Source organism: Phasianus colchicus, chromosome 2 (assembly GCF_987193195.1).
Source record: "Phasianus colchicus chromosome 2, bPhaCol1.hap1.1, whole genome shotgun sequence".
Classification (NCBI taxonomy): Eukaryota; Metazoa; Chordata; class Aves; order Galliformes; family Phasianidae; genus Phasianus; species Phasianus colchicus.
This window is the reverse complement of record NC_143437.1, coordinates 2,734,050-2,760,474: the sequence shown is the minus strand read 5'-3', so window position 1 is coordinate 2,760,474 and position 26,425 is coordinate 2,734,050. Positions and strand designations below refer to the sequence as shown.

Here is a 26,425-nt window from a genome sequence, read left to right as displayed (position 1 = left end):
TCTTGTTTTTGCTGTTAGAAAAAAACTCGTGCTGGTCTGAAGCATTTTTTAAGCTCCTGATGGTACTTGAGGAGAGAGCTGACGTGGTGGGGAGCACTGAGTGAGCACTGACACGCTTCAGTCAGAGCCTGAGAGGAGCTGCCTCGGGTAGCTGTTCAGAGCATCAGGACAGCCCGGGTCCACGGGCCAGGTAACAGTTTTTCAGCCTTAGGTTAGTAAAGGCACACGGTGCAACTCTGCTGCTTGAGTAGCACTGGAGGTGGTTTATCATCTTTACTGATGGAGAAAAGACTTGAGAAGAAAGAGAGACAGTGGTCAGCGGGAGAGCAAGCACGCACCAGCAATACTGCAGGCAGCTCTGCTTTGACCAGTGAGGGACATTCAGATCCTCCATGTCCAGAGCTGAGGGCGCAGCACCGCCATCCCCAGGTCCACATGAGTGCCATCCAGCAGCACCTGGCTCAGAGGTGGGAAGAACTCAGGTGTTCCCTACTAGCACAGAGTCACTACCACAACTGCACCACAGCTATTCTTAAAGAATGTTGGAAAATGACCACATTTAAAATCCTGAGTTAACTTACCGTGTACAACAAACCAAACAAAAGCAGTAATTATGGAATTACAGGGTCACATTTTAATTCCTGAATTGTACAGTTCAGCATTAATATCACCACGTGTATACAAATGGTGTAAAACAAGTACAGTGGTATTTTTAATACAAAATAAACTTCTGTTTTATGGAAAAACTATACTTCATATCTACACAGACAGCCCATCTTTTTCCAAACGATAGCTAAAATTAAAATTAACTACAAAATCTCCAAAACAGAGAAACTGCTTCAGTTCAGACTATTCCAGGAGAAATGGACCCATAACACATTACAAGAGTGATCTACGTGGTGGACTGCAGCTGGTTTCGTAGTTCATTCTTTTTTAAACATTTCTGACATCACGCGGTGGGAAGTTTCCTCTCCCTTCTTCATGATCTCAGACCACATATGGGCAAACTAACATTAAAATATTTACAGTTCGCTTTCTGTTCTTGAAATAAAACCCTGGACCGTTTGCCTCTCTCAGCTCACCTAGCTTGGCTGCGGTTCATTTACCTACGTGGAATGTACTTTTATTTTCTATCTTTAAAAAGCAGCTTTCATCTCGCACCCAGACGGAGGTGCTGCCTGCTGATTCTGCCCCAAAGACCGCTCTTCTGCTCCTAGAATTCCACCTTGGTCCGAACAGACTTGGCTGTTAAACGCCACTAAACTCATCACTAAGAAAAACCCGTTAGTGTTTCTCAATACCACCTCAGCTACGCAATTTCAAGTCGCAAACAGGGAAATCTGCTCTGAGAAGCTGCAGCTCGTTTTAATGAAGCAGAAAATGATTCCGATTCCGTGTCTTCCACAGCCAACAGCTCTGCGCGTGCTGTGAAGCAGCGCCGTGACACAGCAGTCCCTGCAGATGTTTGGGAAGCAGTCAGTCCTTGGCTTAGTTATTACTGGATATCTAATGGGGGGGCTGGGGGGAACAAAAAGAAAAACAACGACCAACCAAGCAGAACCATCTATTCTGCATCCAGCTTCCGTTTTATCCTCTTGGAAAATAGAAATTAAAACTGATTTTTAATTGTTTTTAAAAAAAAACAAAAACAAAACAACTCAGCATGCACTAAAAATGCAGTGTCCCTCCCTCCGACCACAAGAAATTTCATTTGTAATAAATGGTCCCAAAAATCTAGATTGTTCTTATGCAAATACAGTTAGTTTTCCCTTAATTTTTTTTTTTTTCATTTTTTCAGTTTTTTTTCTTAAAGAGGCATTGCTAAAAGAACACAATGTGACAGCACCATTACAAAATTAAGATTACCGGGTTCAAAATTTAAGCCTGATTTTTTTTTTTTTTTTCCTAGTTCTGTTAAACACTGGGGAAACCCTGCAATAGTTTTTTTTTTTTAGAAATCGTTCCCTTCCCCCCCACGCCCTCCCAACACCTGAGACTTTCCTTGCTGAGAAGCCATCATCCAGGTTCTGTGAATACTAACCCATTTTTTTTTTTCTTTTTCTTTTTTTTTTTTTCTTGACAGCCTGAATGGCAGACTCCTTACTTACTAGAAAGACATTCAGTTCCTTGGAAGCCTTGTGTTTACAGAACTAACCCTTTCTAGCTCACAGACCGAGTTTCTTTTGCTACTCCTTGCGTTATCTCATGTACTCGTGGGAGAAAGCTTTCTCAATCAGATTCTTTTTAGCTCTTAAAACAGTTGCAGCATTTGAAACCCCGTAATAAAAAGTTTTTATTCCAAAGTTTTGGTTTCCTTTATGAACCCAGACGAGATCTTTTCCTTGGAGATGTCTCTTCCTCTTCGTCGTCGTCTTCATCGTCAGGATAATCCACCAGGCCAACTAGACTTCCCTGCCAATCCAAAGAAAAAGAACAAATCTCACATTGAAAAAATATCCAGGGTAGTGTCATTTTTAGTGCATGCCCCCCCCCAAAGCTCAGCCAGGACACACAAGCCTGCAGAACGCCAGGCTTTTCTTAGGATGGCACTCAAATCTACCAGTGCTTGGTTTTACAGCTTTCTGTAAAGTTCAAGTAATTCTCCTCTAAGGAATTACAAATAATGAGTGCTATTTGCAAGCCGGGGACTGCGTATCTCCTTGGTGATGCCTTTTCCATTCAGAGACCCATTTGTCTTCAGAATCTTTTTCAATCTCAAGGGCAAAAGAAAATACTGAAGCATCCCTGCTCCTCTGCATCTGGCCTCAGAATTATTTCAAATCACTGTAAGCTCAAATAGCTGCTACAAAACCTAACGTGTACACGCACATTTTCCTGGTAAGGCTCAGTGTGCAATAAACATTTTAGCACACTCTTCTCCAACCTCTCCTGAGTTTTCAGGCTGACAACGCAAATAAAGCATGTACAAGACATACCAGGTGCATCAGCTAACTTCTGAATTTCATCTGCTTAAAAACACTGAAGCTCTTGACAGTGCAGTCCACTGATGTAATACAGGGGGAAAAAGTAAGTTACACACACAAAGCAGGAATGGATGTGGAAAAGCTGAGGACTGGGAGCAGTGGAGTTATGCAAAAGATGAGAGATGACAGCCCAATAGATTAGCAGCAGGTTCCCATCCCCACTCACTACTTCCAACCTTCCCCAAAGCAGCAGGCATTAAAGCTTGGCAGGGCACAGATAAATGTACACTGCAGTAAGGCACCACACAGAGACCTGCTGCACTGCAATCTGAAGAGTTTGTTACACAGCTCTGCTGCCCTACGTGAGGACAGCTGCTTTCACACAGATCTCCCACCTTCGTGGCTGTCACTGCTGTGGTCAGGGTGGCGTTCTTGGAAGACGAGCCATTGGAGCTTGCTGGTGATGTCTGAGCTGCCACAGATTTGCTGTTTGCACCGTTTGCGCCATTGGCTGCGCTGGCTGAGTGGGAAAAAGTGAACTTGAATCCCCCAGCTGAAGTCCTTTTGGGAAGATTCTCTTTATCTTCACTCTCTTTAGCTGAGGGACAGAATTTTCATGCGTTAAGTATCAGCTGTATACCACAAAGCACAATCCACATCACAATCCATCATGGGGCAGAAGCAGCCTCTTTCTAAAACTCTGGTTTGAACAAGCAGCTTGCTCACTGACCTCACGCAAAGTGTGCCAGCATTCCAAGTAAGAGTGGCACAGCTTTGGTACAGATGGTGCTCACTCAGAACACACACACACACAGACATTTGGTTTTGAATGCCAGTTAAACCAGGTGTTAAACTGGTCTGGAGCAATCACACTTGTTTTAATCCTCACCTGGCTTGCAAAGACACACTGGCAGTTCATCCCTTAGTGTGGAACATCTTTCCTCCTGCTTATGATTCAAACCCCAGGTGTGAGCACACAACACTCTACATGTCTTGCACAGAGTAAATACAGTGACAATGAGATGAAATACCTTTTTTAGTTTCCATAAACTTTTCGTAGCTGTCTGGAAAATCATCCTCTGGTTTAGACTTCTCAACTGGAGGTACAACAGCTTCACCTTCCTCCTCTTCATCTTCATTGAACCACATTTCTTCATCCTCCTCTAAGGCTCTTGCATCTCTGCGAAATCTATTGCTACGCAATATAGATGGGACACTGTAAGAGACACACAACATGTGGTTCAAGTGTCAGGATCCGACAGGATAAGAAATGGCTTCTGATGCCTTCAGGTAAACCATTCCATTCTGCCACCACAGTTTGACCAACACCCCAAGTGGCAAGAAGGCAGACTGAGGCCTAACTTGGAATGAAACAGATTCTGCCCTTTTAAGCTGAATGTTTTCTGACTAGCATTTAACACACTGACAAACTGAACTGTACCACAGTAGGCCAATGATGAAAGCCAGATGTAGGTTTACTCTTAATACATATAAAAATACAAAGAAGCTCACACCTCAACCACAGCTTCCTGCTTTTTCTGACATTCATGAAAGAATTAAAACAAAACAAAACAGCAGTAAGCTGATATTACATGACATTAAATAGCAGTATTCCAAACTATAGTTATTACCTGTTCAGTTTCTGGTTTTGCCGGTCTTTCTCTTGCTCATATTTTGTCTTCAACCCCTTGAATGTCTGAACATATTCGATAGATTCAAGTGCATTATAAAAGTTTTCAACTATATGTGCAATAAGCGACTTAATATCTTCCTGCATAAGAACAAAGCAAATATTTAAGTCTGCAGAAGTTCAGAAAGCTTTAGAATTGATTAATTTTAGAAGTAACTGATTAATTGTCCTAATTAAGAATTATGTAGCCAGCAGGGCTAGGGGAGGGCGGGGTGTCCATCTCTGCTCTGCCCTTGTGAAATTTCATCTGCAGCACTGCATCCAGGCCAGCACAGGAGGCATGTGGAGCTGCTGGAGAGGGTCCAGACAAAGGCCACAAAATGCTCAGAGAATGGAGCACCTCTCTTATGAAGAAAGGCTGAGGGTGCTGGGGAGACCTTAGAACAGCCTTCCAGTACTAAAGGGGGCCTACAGGAAAGCTGGAGAGGGACTTTTTGCAAGCATATGTAGGGGTAGGACAAAAGGAAATGGCTTTAAACTAAAAGAGGGGAGATTTATGTTAGATGTTACGAAGAAATTCTTCACTCAAAGAGCAGTGAGGCACTGGCACTGCTGCCCAGAGAGCTGTAGGTGCCCAAGGCCAGGCTGGATGGACTCTGGGCAGCCTGAGCTGGTGGGAGGCAGCCCATGGCAGGAGTAGTGCTGGTGGGTAGGGGTGAGTGGGGAAGGGACACTTTAAGGTCCCTTCCAACCCACACCATTCTGTGACCACAATTCTTGTAGAAAGTGTAAAAATCAATTGCTGTTTTTCATACTATTTCTCAGATTAATAGACAACACTCTGTATTTTACCAACCCTCTTTGTTATATTTTGATTAAACCATGATATTCACTATCCCAGACCAGGCTTAATTGAGGAAAAAAAGTTTCATTAGGCTCTGCTCTCCCCTTAAGTTTTACTTCTCTTTATAGTGCTAAATAGCTGCATCAGCACACGTGGAACCTTTTGTTCAGTTGTCCAACCATAAGTCTAACTGTGTTGTAGTCTGAGTGTTAAGGCTTATACAAGGGCAAAAGACATTTGAACATACAACTTTCCCTTTTTCTGGGAATGACAGCAACTACAATACCCGACATCTAAGAATTGCCTTCATTTTCACAGACCACAAAGACTTCTGAGAAGACTCCCACACCAGCATGCTTGCAGCATGCAGCTCAGGACCTGTTCTCAGTCCTTGATTCCTACCCCACAGTACAACAACTGGGTGCTCCTGCTTGTCCTGTCTGTCCTGTCTGTGTGCTGCCAGTGGAAGAGCCATTGTTTCAGAGCTGACACCATCTCAGAAAGCATGATCTCAAAGGACAGTGATCTTTCCAACTGACAGTCAAATCGGTCTCATTTTCCTCACTTCCAAGTCTGGTCTCAAACAACTCAGCCACTTACAAGAATTTAATCTCCAGGATGCTATCTTCTACACAGACACGGGTATAAATAAGGCTTCTACATGTATCTTCAGAGAAAAATCAAGTAAAATAAGCACAAAGCAGCATACTGGCTCTTTGCTATTTTTAATCTCTCTCCGGGATTTTAATTTGTGATTTTAATTACTATTAAATATTTAATTCCTGTGAAATACGTGCACTTTGTTCTACTTGGGTGACTTGTGTGCATACGTATATACAAGAGCTGCAGAAGCTGCTTAACTACGTACCACTCTGATGAATTCAAACAGTTCGATCACAGCAGAGTTGAGCAGATTGTATCTGGTTCCATTATCCAGCAGAGCATTTATAACCGGCTCAAAGAGATTTCCCTTGGTGATATAACGGTTGTAAAATTCATCTTTTAGCCCAATTATCCTCCTCATGAAGCGAAGAGCACCTACATGAGGAAAGAAATGAAAGAGTAACTACACATCCAGCCTCCAATCCGCCCCTCTTGGCAAGAACTGAAAAGACAAATTCAAAAGAAACATCTGCAGATGGTTAACTTGGTTTCCTCCTCCATTCTCTGACTTTCTTCTATATCTGAACGCAATCAGGATCCATCGTTTTCTTTCTGAAGTAGTGCAGTAACAAACCTTAATGAGTGTAAAATTAAATTAGTTCATTCCCATGCTTCTGTGTGCACCTTCCAGAACCACGTTTCATCCAGTCCATTTGCTCCCCAGGTGCAGCACCAGATTTAGGAAGTTACTTAGAAAAGACAGGACATCCACTTAACACAGATGATCACAACAGATCCCTGCTACCACATCACCAGCTGCAATCATTCTCCTTCCACCACTCTAGTTAACTCCAGTAACTCCACTTCTTTTTTTCAGACTCACTAACCAGCGAGCCTTAAGAACAGGTTGGTTGTGGAGTCTCCTTCTCTGGAGATATTCAAGACCTGCCTGGATGCCTACTTGTGCGACCTGGTATAGGGAACCTGCTTTGGCAGGGGGGTTGGACTCGATCTCTGGAGTCCCTTCCAACCCTTACAATTCTGTGATTCTGTAACAGAGTTTTATCCCAATTCTGAACTCAGCCATATCCTTTTATTTACAACACATTCCACGCAGTACAAAAAACATCCTGAGGAAGGAAACTGTGGCAGCTCCATACTCACACAAGGCCAGAAAAGTGTGTTTTGAATTCATCAAGACCAGCACTCTTCTTAGCAAATCTTTGTTCATAATGTAGTTCTTGATGTGATAGGTGTGGTGCTCCACACAGAAAGTAAGCAGCTCCAGGATTAAGGCGAGCAGTTGTGCCGTCTGGTAATTATCTACAAGAAAAATGCAGACATGAACAGACACTAAAGAGGAGGATCTTACAAAAGCAAGAGAGACTGGAAAGGGGAAAAGAAACAAAACACAGCTACTCAGAAAAGATGAAAATGTTCTTCCAGCTTCTTGCTATCTCAAATAAAACCCAGCACCCACATCTCCTTTAATAATACGTATTTAAGCAACAAGATGAACTTTCTTCTTTAAATGAAGGTATGCATGATGCAGAACAAGGTTCAGAACTCAAGGTCAATTAAAACTTACCAGGACAAATCGTATTACTTTTAGTGGACCCAACTACTGCATCTGATAAATAGAAAAAAAAAGCAAATGTAAGAAAAAGTTTTCAAAGCACTGCAAATATGCAAAAGATAGGGATAAGTCGTTCTACCAGCTGTTCAAGCTTTTAATTTAACCAAAACTCTGAGCTACAGGGAAGCAATCATACAGTCAGAATGCATGCCAGCTGACATCTCAGTCCATTTACGTTACAAAATTTCAAATGCAACTAGGTGAAAATACAATCTAACACTAAAGAGTATTATTCCTACACAGCTCATTCTATTTTCTTCAAATATCTCCAAATGAATACTCCAGATATTCTATTTCTGTTCTCAGTTAACACACATTTGTTTTTTTTTTTTGCACTCAACCACGAGAAAATGGGTATGACCAAATCAAACACATTTGCAAAACCATTCCTTTCATCCCTTGAAAAAGTGCTTTAAAAAAAGCCTGACTCAGAGGCTGCCATGATATTAAATGTCTTTGTAAAGCATTCAACTAATGTGAGTGCTAATTACGTAATTAAGTGCCAATTCATTCACCATTATCAAGTTAGAGAAAAGAAAAAGGAGCTCCAAGTATCTCTTGGCAGAGGTTTCCTTCAGCATTTCTCCACTGTTGCCTAATCCAGACTTCAGTCAATCGCCTGAGCTGACATAACTTCCCATCAATATCACAGCATTTCTGCATCTGCTCTTCCAAAAGCCTCCCGTGAGCTACAGACACAGCTTTATGACAAACATCCTCTTTTACTGCCTGGCTAAAACTGGCTCACAGCTCATGGCACACGTGAGCAGGTGACTGAAAGCAAGGACCTGCATGTCACCATGCAGCTCTGTGCTCACAGAGGCCCAACATTTTCCAGGACATATATTCCCACCTTGCATCATAGGCTTATTGCTGGTATTTCCTAAGCTCAAAAAACAAGATTTTAAAACCAAAAGTAATATTACCTTTTTCACATTTATCTTCTGATGTATTAGCCAGGAGTGGAGCAGTAAGAACATGCATACAATGGTTGTAGAAGAAGTTGAGGAATTCACTTTTTTCTGTTTTCTAAAACAAACAAAACTTTATTAAACATTGGCAACTGCATGTATACTCTTAACTAAAAAGTAGTAGCAATGGAGGTATCCTACAGAGAACTGTATCCAACCCTCTCTGGTCTGCCTGCATCTTTTTGTTTGGACCTGCAATGTTAATCTCTCCCAAGATGTATTTCTGTATTTTGGGAAAGTGATATGAGACACCAAATCAACTTAAATACTGATAGAAAAAAACATGGGGGATGCAAACATACTGAAAAGACAGACTGTACTCTCACTGCTTTACAGAGTTTGCTTAAACCACTCTTGAGGGCATTAATTTTACCTATAATCACCTGCAACACATCACATCAAAACAAGCATCACCTTGTCTATTTCCTTACATTCTATATAGTGCATGCCCACCAACACACAATGTGCCTTCTTAAGGACAACACACATTAAATATGCATTAAATTTAGGAGGAAGTTTTTCACACAGAGTGTGGTGAGGCACTGGAACAGGTTGCCCAAGGAGGTTGTGGATGCCCCATCCCTGCAGGCATTCAAGGCCAGGCTGGATGTGGCTCTGGGCAGCCTGGTCTGCTGGTTGGTGACCCTGCACACAGCAGGGGGTTGAAACTAGATGATCTTTGTGGTCCTTTTCAACCCAGATCATTCTATGATTCTACGAAATACTCTGGTATGGTGCCAGTAGCAGCTGCATTGTGCCACTGGTATTAAAACAGCAACTTGGAATAACACAGATCCTACTGGACTCTCTTATGCATATATCCATAGCTGAGCTACCAGGAGTTATGATCAAACTGGTGTTATTTCACTGAAGCCTTCAGCTGTTGGTGTTAACATACACTTGGACAATGCCATATCCACATGTTATCAAAGGAAGCCTCAGTTTCTTTTATAGCTTGTTAAAATTGACGCTGTAACAAATATTCTTTTTTTAACCTCTGATGAGAACAACAATACGAAAAACAGTTTTTTATTTCTGCTGAGATGGTAAAGTGTCTTTACCCCTTTGTATTTCCTTACATTAGCTGTGGCCAACATGTTCTCTGGATCTATCAAGGTGCGCAGGAGTCCCATCAGCTGAACAGCCCCGCCGAGTTCAGGATCAGTGTCACAGATCATCTGCTCAATGACCACATTGATGAGGAGGATGTCCTGAAAAAACAAAAGCTAAAAATGAGGCAGTAGCCCAATGACTGCCATAGCTTTCACATCAGGGTGTTCTTTTTTTTTCTCTCCAATAATGAAGCAAAATGTGAAAATGGAAAGAGCTGCACTTAAACACTGGAGTTTTTGTCATGAAAAATCCATCTCAACTAAGAATCACATCTAGAAAGAGTTATGAACTTATTGCTGTGAACATATAGGATACCATCATGTTCAGAAATGTTTGTGTCTGACATTTATTTTTTCCTATGTTTCTGCCATCTACAATTCTGGACTAAATGTATCCCAAGTGCCAGGGAAGCTTTTGGTTTGTGTTTTTTGTTTTGTTTTAAAACTAATATATTTAATGAACTCAACAAACTTTACAACATGCTTACTTACATCATCACTCTGTTGGGCCTCTTGCATAACAAATTCTCGGACCATGGATGGACTAAATTCTACCAGATAAGAAAATATATCTGTAGCAGCAGATCTAACTTGCAAATCGTCCATTCCCTGGTAAAAATGAGATCAATTTAGCAGGGAGTTACAAGCTCTGAGAACATGTTATTATTAAGATTTATACAGCAGCAGAACAGTGACAGGAGAAAGAAGTGATTTTTTCCCCCATCCTTTAGAAGATCACAGGGATGTCTGTTGATTTGCTACCTCTAATTTAGGCAAGAAATGTTTTATGGTATTATTCCTTATGGCACTGAAGATGCTAGTACTGTTATGCAGAGTTCTGTAGAAAAGAACCAACTACATATTTTAGTATAAATTCACTTGTGTCTCACTCAGACAATAAGAAAATGTACAGTTTCTAAGCTTAGAAAATTAACAGGATGGGAAACACATGAAGCAGTCTACACATGGAAAAAAACCATAAGATTAGAGTTTGTCCAATCACTTAACATTCATATTGCTTTTACATTTATACAACAGTTATCAAAGAACATTAATATCACAGGTTGTTTCTCGAACATTAAAACAAACAAACAGTATACATAGTTTCCAACAACAGCAATGACACAAGTTGTAAAATCAAGCAGCAACAGATGCTTCAACCAAAGGAGTGAAAAAGCATGTTTTCACATTGCTGATTAAGATGGATTAATCTGCTTTAAACCACTGAAAAGGCAGGATTAGGATAGGATAGGAACAGATAAGAGGTCAAGATTATCTAAAAATACTTCTTTGGTCCTATTCCAACTACAACAACAACAACAACACTGAGCTGCAACGTGAAAGAATCCTTTCTGAATTTTACACTTGCTGTCAAGAGGACTGCATCATCACACAAAGTCAAAACAGTCACTGCAATGAAGTGGGGCCACCTGGACATCCTCTGGATTCTCAATGGTACTTTCAGAAGAACAAAGCCACCCAGTGAAATTTACAGAAAGGTATAGGGCAGGTCTACTTAAAGGTCACGTGTTTTCCCCCCTTTTAATAAAAACAGTTCTGAATTTTCACTTACCATCACAATTTCGAGAGCTGGAAGGATTCCCAACTTTGCCAAAGTTTTGAAAAATGCATCTCTGTTCTGAGGTTGTAACGTCTGAGAAAATGCACAGAACTCCTTGAAAAAGTTAACCTGTAACACAGGGGAAAAAACGAGCATTTGATTCAGGAAACTCTCAAAGTATGAAGTGGTTATGATTTTTATCAGTTTGTGTACTGGTTGCTGTATGTCTGCCTGGTAAAGGGACTGCTCTGCTCCTCTCCTCCAATGTTCAACATCAGTTAGGCAACATTAAGGATGAAAGGAAAGCAAAAGCAGTTAACAACAAAATCTGCTAAGAGGCTGAATTTACCTCAAAGTAGGACAGTCATCTTGTAGCTATTTTATCACATTTAGCATAGGAAGGATTTATACTTCTGCAGTTTGCCTTCTGTTAAAAGAACAAACATATTCTCCCTTGCTGAAAACAGTCACTCTAGATTTTAGAAAGGCAATTTAAACTGATAAAGAGTCAGAGAGAAACAGGTTGCCCAAGGAGGCTGTGATGCCCCATCCCTGCAGGCATTCAAGGCCAGGCTGGATGGGGCTCTGGGCAGCCTGGTCTGCTGGTTGGTGACCCTGCACATAGCAGGGGGTTGGAACTGCATGAGTATTGTGGTCCTTTGCAACCCAGGCCATTCTATGATTCTGTGTAATATACATACTAAGAGACCATTGTTAACCCTCAGCCCCAGGGCTGAAACATCTCACTGACTGAGCAAAATACAATGAGAAAAAGCAGTAACTGTATGGTAAGCCTAAGGGAGAGAGCATGCTGAAGAGCACTTAGGATAATTCACAGGGTATGTCAAGATGAAAGAGACACACAGGGATTCCTGAGTCCCATTCCTGGATCCAGACAGCATCACATGCAGCTTGTCACCAACCAGTGAAGGAGGTGTACCTTCAAGCTTAAGACTTTACTGGCTCTTTCTCAGTTACTGAGAACAAATAAACCAGATTTTTACCTCACAAGAAATATTCTTCTAGTGAGTACAAAATCAAAGACAATGGTACATTAGAAATGGTTCCCTCTAGGGTTACAGAAACACCTGACTGGAGGCAGAACTAGCAGAACAGCTCCAATGTTCCTGCTTTGTGCCTGAAGGTTAAAGTACTCCAAGAAGTCCCAAGCACAAGGACTTACCAATTCACATCGTTTGTCATCATCTGTAGCATCATCTGTTAGTTGTGCAAAAACTTCGGACAAAAATTTTTCATCTTCCTGTGTAACACAAGAGGAAAACAACTTAGACAAGACAGCTTACACATTGAACTGGCCTTTACAGGCTGACACTGTATGATCAAACTTAACTACTTGCTCACTTCTTAGAAAGGAAAAAACATGCACTCGTAGATCTGGTCAGTAAATATATACATTTTATCATTAAAAAGGGAAATGTAAGAATTCAAGTTTACAAACATCACTTCCAGTGCACTCTTTCAGTCCTCACGCCGTGCAGCAGCACCACACATGAAGCTGAGGACAGGTGAAGTGATCAGACCTGCCTCCCAGCAGCAAAACTAAGCAGGCCTCACCTCTCCCTGCTCTCCTCCAGCACTCCACTCACTGTGCTTCACAGCACCACAAACTCAATGCGTGACATCCTGCTGCCAGCAGGCAGCACAAGTGGCCACTTTATACTCCAGGCTCCCTCCCTGTCCTGCACGGGTCCTTCCTGTTGGGCTACAACTGCACAGCCCTGCAGCAGAAGCTCTTCTCAGCAAGCCAAGCTCCCCTACTTGTACCAAGTTCAGTTTTCACCCATCTGGAAAACTTTTCTGATTATTTGCTTTTCACACCAAGATCATCTATCACCAAGGGATACCCCTCAATTGCAGAGGGGACACCAACTCACCTCTTGCCAGTCATTCTGGTCACACACTACCTAATTGCCAAGGCACAGAACACCAGGATGAGCCCCCACCTCCCAGCAGCTGCCCCCCCACCCACTCTCTATATGAGGATCTTCCCAACAGCCCTTTACATGGAATAGTGCTGATGTTCTTTCAAACCAAATTGTCTGTCACTCTCCAAACACAATACAAATCTTAAAGCCAATGGTAACATTACACTTTACAACAAGTGATACCTGAATCAGCATCGGGTGGAAGATGACCTGCACAGACTTACTGGTTTATTTTAAGCATTGCTGGCTTTAACAGCTAAATTAAGCCTGTTAAAAAAATCGTATCACAACAAGCAGATTGTGTAAAGCTGCTGCAGCTGTAGTCCTCATGTCCTGGAGCACAGCACAGCTCCAGGCTCACTTTCTATGCTTGCTCTGCTTCCCACCCATCACAGAGCCCTGCTGCTGCACAACCTGTTACTTCTATAGGCTGTGTTCCCTAGGAAACACTGGTGTGTCTAAGGCAGTAAGATTTCTAATTTCTACACCAAACCCAGAGGAGCTCCAGGATTCTTATGCCACACAAAGAAGCTGATTTACACCAGGAAAGTGGGAAAAGTCCTGAACCTCCTGTTAGTACCACCATGCAGCTCCCCTGAGCTACAATAGCCAGAAACTTCTGTTTGTGTTTTCTGTGTAACCCTCAAGGCAGGTTAACTGATGTAGGTATCAATACCACTTGCAGATCAATGTGCATGCCTCAATTACAGTCTAGATAAACTAGATACACTAGATAAACTGTGTGCCATCTACTCATCCCAACCACAGCTGAGTTGGCAGTGACAGAGCAGCACGGAACTGCCACAATCCCAGAGCTTCCTTTGAAGAGTTCCAGAGAGAAGAGCCAGGAAGTGAGAGTTTTCTGCTAGGGTACAATTAAATGTTCAGTACAGTAAAACTTAAATGGAACACAAAAACCTTTTCTTTTTTCAGTATCTCTCTAAATGGAAGTAGGAGTGTGGCCCTAGGAAAATGACACTGAATGTATTTTTAGATTTAGAAAAGTTACAAGTGCAAATAATAAAATGGGAAAGATTTACTTAACCAAGTCATTCTTTCTGCAAGAGAGACCTACTTTGCTTCTTTCTGCTATTCAACCCAAGTAAAAAAAAAGCCCCAAAGCTTATCCACATAACTGCCTTTTGTTGTTCCTTTGCGTTTGAGTAGTTCTAGGTTTTTGGGTTTTTTGTCTCTGCTCCTCTATTGCAGTCTTTAGAAACACTCCTCATGGCAATGTTATTTCTCCACTGCCTACTTCTTCCCACAGCTTTAATATTCTTTTCTTTAAATGAAAACTGACCTATCTGTAAAGCTCTGCTCCACATAAATGTGCCATATTCCAAAGTAAATGGACCACAAACAGAACCAAACCACTTTGGTAGCCCTTAGTTTGCGCAACAAAATATGAACTGAAAACACCCAAAACATTACTACATGCATGCAGAGCATTTCACACCTAAGGCTCTTTCCATAGTCCAATTTGTCTGTGACAAGCAGCTGCTTTTAAGTCTGTTTCTGACTGTGAAGTCTTCAGGATATTTTTCAGGGCCTTGGAATTGTAATATTTTGGTTATGTGTTATTACTGTGGGATATCAGCAGGAAGAGAAAACCAGTGAATAAACTACTTCGTATTACAACATGAGCATCAGAAATCAGTACAATAAATTATTTACAACATAAAGCTTGTAAATCTGAAGTCCAACGTTTTTAAAAATCAAAAATAAAATTAAGGTATCAGAAATCAGGGGAAAACATACAATTACTTCACACAGTGTTGAAGAGCCATAATCATAAACTAGATGCATCTACACATCAAGAATCTATAGCATATTAAAAATCACTTACCTGCAACATACTGACAATCTCAACTTTGTTGAAGAAAATAAAGGAAGTAAGGGTAGAAAGAAAATTCTCTTCAAAAACCGATGGTGTCGGCAAGATGATGTCCTGAATGTACTGTACCCTGTAAGTCTGATGGATTTTTTGCCTGAGTTCAGAGTCTGTTATAGGAATAACCTCCTTAAATTTTGCTGTTTTGGTCAAGAACTCCCTGTGCCGTTTTGGCTGAGCCAAAGAAGGGTCATACTCAAGGCATCCAACAACATCCATAATACACTCATCAGAAAACATCACCTCAAACAGAGTTGCTTTATTGAGGAACAAAATTCCTCTAATAATTTCATACAAATGATGCAAGCCTTCTGTGTTCTCTAAATTCTCGCAGACTTGGAAAAGCTGCAATAGTTTTTTAATATAGCCTTCATTCTCCAAGGCCAGTGCTAGCTTTTCTCTACGGATGGGTGAGGAGAGAACAGAGGTAACTAGGTCAGCAATCTCTTCAAGTTTGTTGAGTTCACAAGAAGGAAGGTCCATCAAAGGACTGGTTTCGGGCATTTCTTCTATGTGCTCCTCTTCAGACTCGATAAGGTCCTGTGTGACTTCCACTGAAGGATCCTTACCCTGAACCTAAAAACAGTGCACACAGTTAACTGTCTCATCCCAACACATACGTAAGAGTAATCAAGCAGATAACATACATAAATCCTTTCATGCCTTCAGCTGCCTGGAAAGTTTCTAGCTGTGAGGAAAAACAGTTAAGTCTGCTGCCTGTGAATTCTACAGAAGTCACTACCATTACCTCCAGTAGGTATTTGTCATAAATCAAACAAACAAACCCACCAAAACCTAACCACATCTGTGCAACAAAGAAATCTGAAGTACCCTGAAGATAAAATAGAGAAAGTAAAGAAGGGCATAACAAAGCCTTCTTTCAGTATCTCAAACAGAAGGGAAGACTAGGGTATAAAGTCATGGTAAGAGCCCACAGCTATGCTAACATGATGTGAACCATAACAAAAAGATCAAGAACAAAGGCATAAAGGCATAATGGATACCCAAACTGAACAGGGAAAGAGGGATATAACTGACTCCTACTCTGTACACTAGCTCTGTTGAGTATGCTCCTCTCCTTCCCCCAGCCTACTCGTACACCCTATACTTTTTATTTCATTTACTCATCCTAAGATTCATAAATTCCTCTATCAGACCTCTCCCACAAAAGATCACCTCCCAGAGGGGAGTCTCAAAGTGCTAAGAATTTTGAAATCCAATGAAAGAACTAAGGCTAATGGCTGGCACCATCTGACCACATGAAGACCTTCCTCTCAGACTAATTATCACATCAGCCCCACACAGGACTAACTGAAAACCTGGACTATGCATTAGACGTATCTGCAGCTACCAGCTCAGTCCTTTCAGTATTTCACAACTGACTGAGAAGATTCAAACTCAGCATGCTTTGGAGTATAAGAAAGCATCTTAATCAGCTATTTTGTTCAAAGGAAACTGCTCAGAAATCTGAATTCTAAGTTTCCTTAGTTACAGCTTTATATTTTCCAGAATCTGAGACAATTAGGATCAATTCTAACACAAAAGTCTGGATTTCTTTTGTGAAGTACACATAGTGTAGTAACTCCACTGATCTGTTATGAGTAGAATCAGAGCTCAGATCTCAAACTTTTGATTCTACTAATACAGTGCAGACTGAAATATCCCTAAGATATGGTAAGACTTAGGCCTTGATGGAAAAATGACTGACATTTTGAGCTCAGACAGCAGTGCCAGCAGTGCCTCTCAGTGAGGGAGAGCTAGTCCCACACGTATTATAACTGATTACAACTAGCTAGCTTCCCATAGGACAGTTAAAATCTGGCACTCTAGGTTTTCTAGTTTTTAATCTAAAAGAAAGCAAAAACCTGGGTTTCTCCTGTTGATTTTAAGAGCAGGAAGGCCAACTGTGAAAAACACAAATTTTGTTCTAAAGAGTGGCAACTTAAGATTTTACACAGAAAAGCCACAGAAAGCAACAAAGACACACTTATTTTACAAATAGGTTTTAAAAGTACAACACAGATACATGAAAAGACAGAAGACACTAAAACATCTGCAAGAAACAATAGGAAACTTTAACTGTACCTGGCAGATTTTTTCCCAGATTTCATCACAGCCAGCTTTTTCTTGAAAACTCAGTGCTAAGTCATAGTTCTCTGCTTCTGACCAAACAATCAAGGTGTCCTGTTTAAGACAAAAAACAAAAAAACAACAAACCAAATACATTCATTTTTCAGACAGTTCAGATCTTCACCAGGGATTTAACTGTATTCTGTTGAATCACATCTAAGGAATAATTTATGTTACCTTTGTCAAAAGAATAGCATAAGTCACTGAAATCTTAAGTTATCTGTTCTGCTCTAAGGGACATCACCTTTCTTTTTTTTGCTTTATGAATGTTAACTTGTATATACATCTTCCCATAGTGAAAACATTCATTTCTCTGCAACATACAGCAGTTCTGATTGTGTATATGAATGCATACAAAAAAAAATTAAGTACATTTGTAACATAAATATGAAAAACCTGAAATTCTTCTGAAGCAGTGGATGAAAGTAAAAGATTATCACTTCCTTCTCAGAAGGAGTTTAATACAGCTGTAACGAGGTGAGAAATAAAGCCTTGAGTACTACAAACCTAAACACATGCAAGTTTTTCTAAACTAAGACATGCAAGTTTTATGTAACCCAAGCAGTAAGTTGCTACCAAGTCCACAAACACCTTGGCAACAGATTTTTTTAACTTTTCCTCTGCAATTACCGCCTCTATTAATTGAATTTGTATGTTTGAACAATCGATTTTACATTTGATTTTTTGCATAGACTATAGATCTTTTTTAATGAGGTTTTGTTAGGTGACATGCTGCTCTAAGTCATGCATTTCCCTTAGCAGGCATCTAAAACATCTTCTGACTTATCACACTATCTGACACTACCAATACAGAGTCTCTTGTTTTGAAACAAGCCCAACTTCCTCATTTAGGGTAGAATATTTCCAAAACAAGGCCATTCAAACACATACTGAACAATGGTACTTGCAGAGCAAAGCTGCATTAACGTAACTTAATTCAGAGTGGCTGAGAATTTCAATGCATTAGGCTTAAAACATGTGAGTTACCAGGTCTGCAGGAGAGCTGCCAGGGCAGGAATGAAGCCTGTGCTTGGACACCCAATACGCAGTTCTGCATCCTACAATACACCCATCTGCACATCAAAGTGCTTCAAGCCATCTGTTCTCTGCCGGCTTTGTGAGCTCCAGCAAAACAGTTCAATGCTGTTACATCTGCTGACTTCCTGAACTGCTACCACAACTTGTTTTAAGCCCCAGTAAACCCTTGCTTCATGTCAATAAGGCAATTCACTTCCTACTTTTGCCGAGGACAATATCGAGTCACAGCTAAGGGAGGCCTGTAAGTCTTGATCCTTCACCTTGTATATAACTTTTGTCACAAACAAAATACCTGAGTGACGTTTTTAAGTTCAGCAATCAAACCCAAGCAAACAAGTGGGCGGCTTACAGATACTCAGTGTATTAGAGGAAAGCAACAGGCAACAAGGAACACAGGTCCCAGAGCCCTCTCCCTCACATCCTTACCCCAAAGGGCTCTCAACCCTGGCCCATCTTATGTCGAAGGGAAGAAGCCTTCCTGAAGGTCTCAGGAAGGGATTACTGCCTTCCCAGGTGATCCAGGTGAGTTGACCCAAGCTGTGTTAGCTCAGATGCTGCAAGCAGACCTGGCAGCAATTGGGGGGACAGCTCAGGGAGCAGGGAGCTGATCTGCAGCTGCATGGCTCACAGAGGGACTCTCCTCCCACACAATGTGCCAAACAACTGCTGCAGCACCACACGCCAGCAGCTCTCCAGGGAAGTTCTGCAGTGTTCTCGCAATAGCCAAACGCAGTGACGTGCTTCCATCTTTGCTTCTCATGCATACTATTTCTTCTCTTATGGCAACCTTGCTGATGAAGGCCTACTACTAAATCAGTTTCTGTTTTCCACAGGAAAACCACAAGCCACGCTAAACAACAGCAATTGTACAAGCTCAATATTTCTCCCCATATCTGTCTACTTTTCCTTAAAGAGACAGGTCTTCCCTAACAAAGCACTGAGCTCACTGCACTGCTCACAAGAGCTGTTTGTTACTACAGTGCCTCACAGGACACTCGCACTTTCCTGCTACATTTTCCCTGCTTTAGGGTTGACCCATGTGTGCAAACAGCACAGCTTCCTATGGCTGGCACCACTCTGCTCACAGCTGTTGAGTCTCGTCTCTGGCTCACGGACAGCTCAGCCCATGTTTACAGTGAGCGTGACATTTGAGAGAGAGCAGGGAACTGGCCTTCAAGGAATAGGAACAGCTGGAAACTGCAAAAACTGAAAATCCAGTCGGCTCCTGACTTGATACCACATGAGCTGCCAAAGAACCCAAAGAAGAGCACAGCAGAAAGAGGTCTCCCAAGTGGTCACTCGGCGTTGCCAAAGGAGCTTATTTTCAGGAAGTAAAAACAGAATATGTAGGTTTTTATACCAAATGCATTAGCAATGATTTTTATCAATAAATTTGATATAGGCTATCTGTAAAGAGCTTAGAATCACTTTCATTCAACTACACGTGGGATAACTGTTACAACCTGAAGACATTTTACAACATAAAATCAGTCAAGAGTCTAAAATAGAATGATTTAAATGATGCTGCAAATTAATAGCATCAACTTGTCTTTCCTGTAACATCCTCCTTAAAAATACTTGTCTTTTATGGACTAATTGAATTAAAGAGAATTCTTAAGTACAATTTCTTGGGAATTGCAAAAATCAAAATGGGAAACGTATACCTGAAAGTGTTCTGTGAAAACACTGATGCCCTAATGCTCACAAATCAATGCTGCTGCATGTAAGCTGAATCCCAAAGGAAGCTTAATGAACACAGGGGTGAAGAAGTCCTGCTCACAGCCCAGGATCACACAGGTACCAGACACACATCAGTGTCTACGACGACTGCATGCACCCACAGAGACTGTGTTTAAACATTTGGTGAGAATTCTGAATGGTGCCTGCTGCACTCTGTAACGCTTGCACAAGTTCTGTAAATTTCTCCAAAAATATTTCCAAAGGACTTTAAAACATAAACTCTCTTAAGTGTTTCCAACAAATAAGCTCAGTGAAGAACCACAAGGAGTAACCAGGATCCTTCCAGCTCACTTCAAACACTCCCACTCACACCTCATAGGTAAGATGCTGCCTGTTGTCCTCTTCAGTTTCATCAGAAAATAACTGTCCCACACCAATACCAATTTACCTGTCATCCCTATGCTTCCTGCATGACCTAAGAGCACCCAGCATCACAGACTGACACATCCCAGGCCCAGCTCCTTCACACCAACACTGCTTGGCATGCTCAGATCACCAACAGCAATCTTCCTGAATTCACTCAAATGATACAATACAACACAAAGCAAGAAAAAGAGTAATTCAGATCAACAACCTGAGCTCTAAAAGAGCAGCTCACTCCCTCCTCACTGTCAGTGCAGGATCACAAAATGCCTGCTGCTCCCTCTCAGTGTCTCCATGCCAGCCCCTTGCTGGCAGAGAGACAGGTAGCTCAGCCAGCAGAAAGAGATGTTTGGTGGGATCAGTTCCTACAGCTGATCTGCCAAGCAGCTGCATGGATGCTCACGCTAACTGCTCGGCTGCCTTCAGTCTGCTGCGGTTTCACCCAGCAGCAACTCAGCACCATGTGGCCGTTCACTCCCTCCCTCCCCTCTCAGTGGAATGGAAGAGAGAACTGGGAGGAAAAAAACCCCCAAAAACACCAAAACAGAACTCACAGTAATTAGGTTTTATCTCAACCTATGAGAAAAGAAAGAAAGAAATAGCAGTAATGATAATTATATTTACAGAAGAATTGATAAACAACACGATTTGCTCACCACCCACAGTCTGATGCCCAGTCGTGGCCACTGGCTGCAAAGCCCCCCCAACCAACCCCCTTATCTTTATAGCTTTCTCTGTAATGCCATGTGGTATGGACTATCCATCAGCAGTGCTGGTTGTGTCCCTCTTGGCTCCTTGTGCCATCCCAGCCCCTTGCTGGCAGGACAGTACAAGAAGCTGAAATGCCCTCAGCTGGCTCTGTGCAGCACTACTCACCAACAACTCAAACGCTGGCATGTTATCAACACTATTTTTTTCCCAAAGACACAACACAGCATCATAGCAGACACCATGAAGAAAACCAACGCTGGCCCAGTTGAAACAAGCACAGCATTGCACCACTGAAAGCATACTGAATCCCAGCCTCAAGCAATTTTGCTGACTTTGCCTGAAGCAAATTGCTCTGATGTCACCTGGAGCAACTGTGCTTCAAGAGCATTCCTCATCTCACATCTGAAAAGAGGTAATGCTCCTTTCGGGGAGCTCTACCATCAGAAGGTGCTGTGCACAGTGAGAATTTCTGTAGCAGCTTCAAGACTTAAAGCCACACAGCTGAAAACAACCGCCCTCAGAGCTGCGTGGCAGGAACAAAGCACGCAGAGCCATCTGATTTCACTGCAGCACTCATCCACCCTTCTGCCAGCCCTGCCAGGGAACAGTAACCTCAAGCAGAGGGTGGAACAACAGATGGGTGCGGCAACAACTTCTGAAACTGCTCCTGCCAGAGCCTCCAGAGCACATCTGACCCTGCCCTTTGGCAACCACCCCGTGCTCAGCAGAGGCGTGTTGCTCTCAGAGCCCAAGCCCCAAATGCAGGGTGACCTAAAGCTCTTAGGGTGCCTCTTGCTGTTTGCAGAATTAGAGATTCTTTCAGGCTGTGTGCTGAGCAGTCTGGCACCTATGTCATGTTTCTCGTGAGGAGAGGTCATGACTATTGCATGCTAAGGCTGTGACAAAACAGAATTCTGCACAAAGCCAAGCACCACAAGCGGGATTCATGAAGGCAGTTTTGTTTACAATTAACCAATAGTTCTAGTACTACTTAGCACAAACTGGGAATCGTACACTGATGCACAGTGATTAAATATCAGTTGTGTTTTTTTCCCCACCCACAGAACGATGTTATGCAAATCACAACTGAAGCAACAGCTACTCTGTAAGTGGATTCAAGTCATTCACAATGCGTAGGCAGGGCAGGCTTCCTTTCTGTCAAGCTGCACCATCTTGTGGCTTCCCCCAGATCCAAGGTGAAAGGCACCTTACTGAAATCTGCAGCTGAATTCTGACACCACCTGAAGTGCCTGGCCTGGACAGACAGGCACAGCCTCCAAGTCCTCAGGCTGCCTGCACAGCAGACCTCAGCCAGGGTGCTAAAGAAAGACAATCCATGTTCTTATCTGGTCAGCCAAAATATTTTGCCTGATTCCTCCCACCGTTTTACTAACATCTGCTGAGAAATGGACTTGTGAGAATCACAATCTGAGCTGAGACTGAAGCACAGGACAGCCAAAGGTTTGGCTCTTTGCAATAGGCACATAAAAATTGAAGACAAAGCGCTAGTCAAATAAAAGCAGCACGAGTTCAGAAATGAGACAAATCTCGAACCTGTCTCTGGAAAACTCCCATCATTATTACTTAAAAATAAAAACAAAAAAATGAAGACTTCCCCAAAAGAGTGAGAACCGAAGTAAACACTCAGTCACAAGGGCAAAGAAGCATTAGAACTGACAGTGAGAGCCAACCCAAACAAACTTCAGCCTAAGATAAGGTTTTTAGAACTACAGCCCACAACAACAACAAAAAGCCAACCAGCTAATTAAGTCAACTGAGACTTCTCTCAGTTAAGTAAAGAAAGTTTTCAAACAAGCAGCTGTCTGAGGATTTCAGAGGACAGGCAGCAAAAGGAAGCACTTCAAGCTTTGCAGCAAGGCAGCCTGCAGTGGTGTTTTTGTTAGGCGTTAGCTTCCTGCACCAAACAGGAAGCAGCTCAAGGCCTTTGACTCACAGAACCCTGCAGAATTCCCACGAATATCTCCTGCCACCCACCCAAGAAAAGCCAGCAAGCATCACCTGACTGAATACACCAACATCTCACCAGAGAAAAATGGAAACCACAGAAAGAAGCTTTCTGAGAAATGAGCCTAAGTCTGCCTGCAGCCAATCTGCGTTCCAGAGCTGCATGAAGGCCCCTCTCCTCAAATCTTTACAACGTAACTTGTCATCTTTCTTTCAAAAAAATCCAAAGCGAGACACTTCAACAGGCTCTTAATGATGTAGGAAGAAAATCAAATTGTTTTCTAGAGCTGAAATGTTTCTGGACAGCATAATGATGAAGAGCGGTACAAAACACTGAACAAAAGAAACAGAATCCATTGCAGAACAAAGAAATAGGCAGGAAAAAAAAAAAAAAAACCAACAGTACAAAACCATGAGAACAATGTAGGCAGAGACATCAAAATGGAACATAGAAAAAGGAAAAAACGCAGTAAAAGCAAGAGATTTGGTAGACTGTTTTAGTGTATTAAACAAAGATGACCTAATAACATAGCTCCCAACTGTTTTGCTCCTTTGTTTTGCAGAAGCCTTACCCCCAGGAAAGGCAACTGTGCAGCCGTGATGCCCCCAGCTGCAGGCATCTCATTGAGTAGAGCAGGGGGTTTCAAGGCTTGAAACAAGAGCACAACAGCAACAATGCCCACAAATTCCTTCATATTACTGTCAAAGAAAGAATGGTGGAAATAAACACAGCAGAAATCACAAGGCAGCTGAAATGTTGCCTCCATCATGTGTCAGTTATTTCACATGTACACCCCCTGTCTCCCACATATACAGCCTGTATATACATGTTTCTAATTTTCCTGTAACAAGAGCAATATTTACTCAAATATTACGCACAGATCCTCTTCAAAGCCTTCATTCCAAAAGGATTTTTTTTAGAACGGTATTCATACTTCTAGAACACAAAGTCAGACAGCACCAACAGGCTCCTAACTTAAGTTCTTCACCTCTACAAAAAAGCACCACCGCCATCTGCACATCACACCTCTCTTTTTTCCTGCAGGACAGTCAGTCTGAGAATGAAACAACTGAGCATCAGTAATCAGAGGTAATGATACTTACCTGCTGTTTTTGATATGCAGTGTTTGGATTTATCTTCGATTCTAGCAGTAGTGAACCTGGAAAAGTTATGAAGACACTTACTGAGTTTAACAAAGCAAACATTTCCATGGATCTTACACCAACACATTTTGAGCCTAAATCACATCTTCCAGGAAGTCCTACAGAACGATATTCTTTAGACATAATTCCCAGCAAGTAAGCCAGAAGATTTAACACCTACAATAAAACTCAAAATCAAAATTCTCCACACCATGTTTTCTCCAGGAACCCAGTGTGACAATTAACTGCTTTAAGGGCCCTGTTACAAACACATACAAACTCACAGCAGGGAACACACTGCACAGAATGAAAACATGTTTGCCCACACAAGCCACGTGGGGCCATTTGCTTTTATTTCCTTCAACTGCCCTTCACAAGTGAATCATCCAGATAAACCCAACGCTTGACACTGTGTATGTGAGCAGTGTATGTATCCTGGCAACAGCTCCGGCACAATCCGTAGGCTTTGAGGTGCTTTATTCAGCACGCTGGCACCTGTTGGCTGCTGAGTGGCCAGAGCGTGCCCTCTGCCAGGCACACAGCCGTACTGTGACTCCAGAACGTAAGGCAACAACACACAACGCGACCCGAGAGCTCTGGGTGGAAAAAGCCCTCCTAGAGCAGCCGGCAGGGAAAGCAAAGGGCACTCCAGAAGCGAAAGGCAGCCTTTGCTGGAGCCGAACAAGATGTCGTCACGTGTAGCAGCTCCATCTGCCCTCGGCCAGGGGCAGGAAGGAGCGGCAGGCAGGCAGGGTGGGCGGGGAGAGGCCCGGAGGCCTCCGGCCCGCCGAAAGGGAAAGGGAAGGGAACGGGGAGGCCCGGAGGAGGCCTAGGCCTCCGCGCAGCCCCGGCCACGCTCTCACCGTCCGACTCGGCGCGCACCAGCAGCGACATCCCCTTGAGGCGCTCCACGTAGGTGGAGGAGACGTGCCCGGTGCCCCTGTCGTCCCATTGCCGATCCTCGTTCAGGGTGTAGACCTTCACCCGCCGGCGGGTGTCCGACATGGTGCGGCACCGGCCTCGGGCCCGCGCTCCGGCCCCGGGCCCGCTCCGCCTCCGGGGGGCGATGGAGCCGAGAGCGGGGTTGGAAGCGGGGCGGCGGCCGCTCAGGGGCAGCGCGGGGCCTTTAACGCGCCGCTTTTCATGGCTCCCCGCCGGCGAGAGGGCGACGCCGCGCCCCGGCTCGGGCCTCCCTGGCGCCGCTCCGCCGCCTCGGCAGCTACCGCGGCGCCGCCGCCATCTTGTAACCCGACTCTCGCCGCCTTTCTCTTCCTCCCAGCCCGGCCACGGGCTCCCCTCGCAGGGGCTACGGCGGCCGGCAGCTGCCTCGGCGCCGCAGCCGGGACGGCGGCAGGGGCGGGGCGGGGCGGGGCTGTGGCGGTTCCCGCCCAAATCCTCGCGCCTCTCAGGTCGCGAGGCGGGCGGTTCCGAGCTCGCCGAACCGAGCTTTTACGTCTTTGTAACACAGATAACACACACCGTGAAGTATCACACATCGCGTTCCTAAAGCCCAGCCCCGGAGCTGGTACCCGCACAAAGCCCATCACCGAGTCCTGACGTTTCTCTCACAAAACAGCACCAGGATCGGTGCGCAGCATCTCCTTCGGCCGCCCACCCCCCTCCTCTGTCACAGCAGCACCACAAGCCAACACTACGATGTGCGTTTTGTTGCACTCCCACTGAAAATAAAATCATCACCATCTTTTGCAACAGACAAAGATACGCCTCTGTGTGCTTATTCTGAACGTTCTTTCTGTGCACATCTTATAAGGTTGGTGATTATATGGAAAAGTCTGTGTTGTGTTATCTCAGTAGTTTGAGTAGCCATGTTATGAAGAACACACAAGGCAGCTGGCTTCCCAGCTACTACTTGGTGGATATTTCTACATTATATGGCCTGATACCCTCAAAGTTTTACAGATCAGGATTATTTCTGCTCAAGTGAGAGCTCAATAGAAAGAAACACACTAAAATAAGCTCAAAACTCAAAGGTCACAGCACACTGCTGCCTCAGGATACCTGCCACCCCCTTCCTACCTCTGCAAGACATCTACATGCACTCATACTCCAGCAAATGTGTAAAATGAATCATGCCCTCTCCTTCTAAACTGGAGAGATTTGGATGGAGTGTTATCAACCATAACAATCTTATCTAAACCACTAAAAATCAAATCCATCTTTAAACTTTCTTTAAAAGTTTTCATCAGTTACACAGTT

General features: G+C 43.1%; 1 protein-coding gene across 1 annotated transcript; it reads right to left on the bottom strand.

Moving 5' to 3' along the window:
• Positions 1–611: 611 nt before the first annotated feature.
• PPP4R3B (protein phosphatase 4 regulatory subunit 3B) lies at positions 612–25,531 on the bottom strand. The gene is made up of 16 exons (XM_031597878.2): positions 25,072–25,531; positions 24,170–24,225; positions 17,204–17,302; positions 15,074–15,694; positions 12,465–12,542; positions 11,294–11,410; positions 10,213–10,329; positions 9,688–9,819; positions 8,564–8,666; positions 7,590–7,631; positions 7,166–7,324; positions 6,267–6,436; positions 4,556–4,695; positions 3,956–4,140; positions 3,320–3,522; positions 612–2,412 (listed from the first exon to the last, which is right to left on the bottom strand). Exons 1-16 carry the CDS (start codon positions 25,211–25,213, stop codon positions 2,317–2,319), a joined length of 2,460 nt encoding a protein of 819 aa, XP_031453738.2. The 5' UTR covers positions 25,214–25,531; the 3' UTR covers positions 612–2,316.
• Between the last annotated feature and the right edge of the window lie 894 nt (positions 25,532–26,425).

Coding starts and splice junctions, on each gene's coding strand:
- PPP4R3B (XM_031597878.2), bottom strand. CDS start 25,213: ATGTCGGACACCCGCCGGCGGGTGAAGGTCTACACCCTGAACGAGGAT. Junction 3,523..3,955: donor GTTTATGGAAACTAAAAAAG/GTATTTCATCTC, acceptor TCTGTCCCTCAG/CTAAAGAGAGTGAAGATAAA. Junction 2,413..3,319: donor CAGCAGTGACAGCCACGAAG/GTGGGAGATCTG, acceptor TTGGATTGGCAG/GGAAGTCTAGTTGGCCTGGT.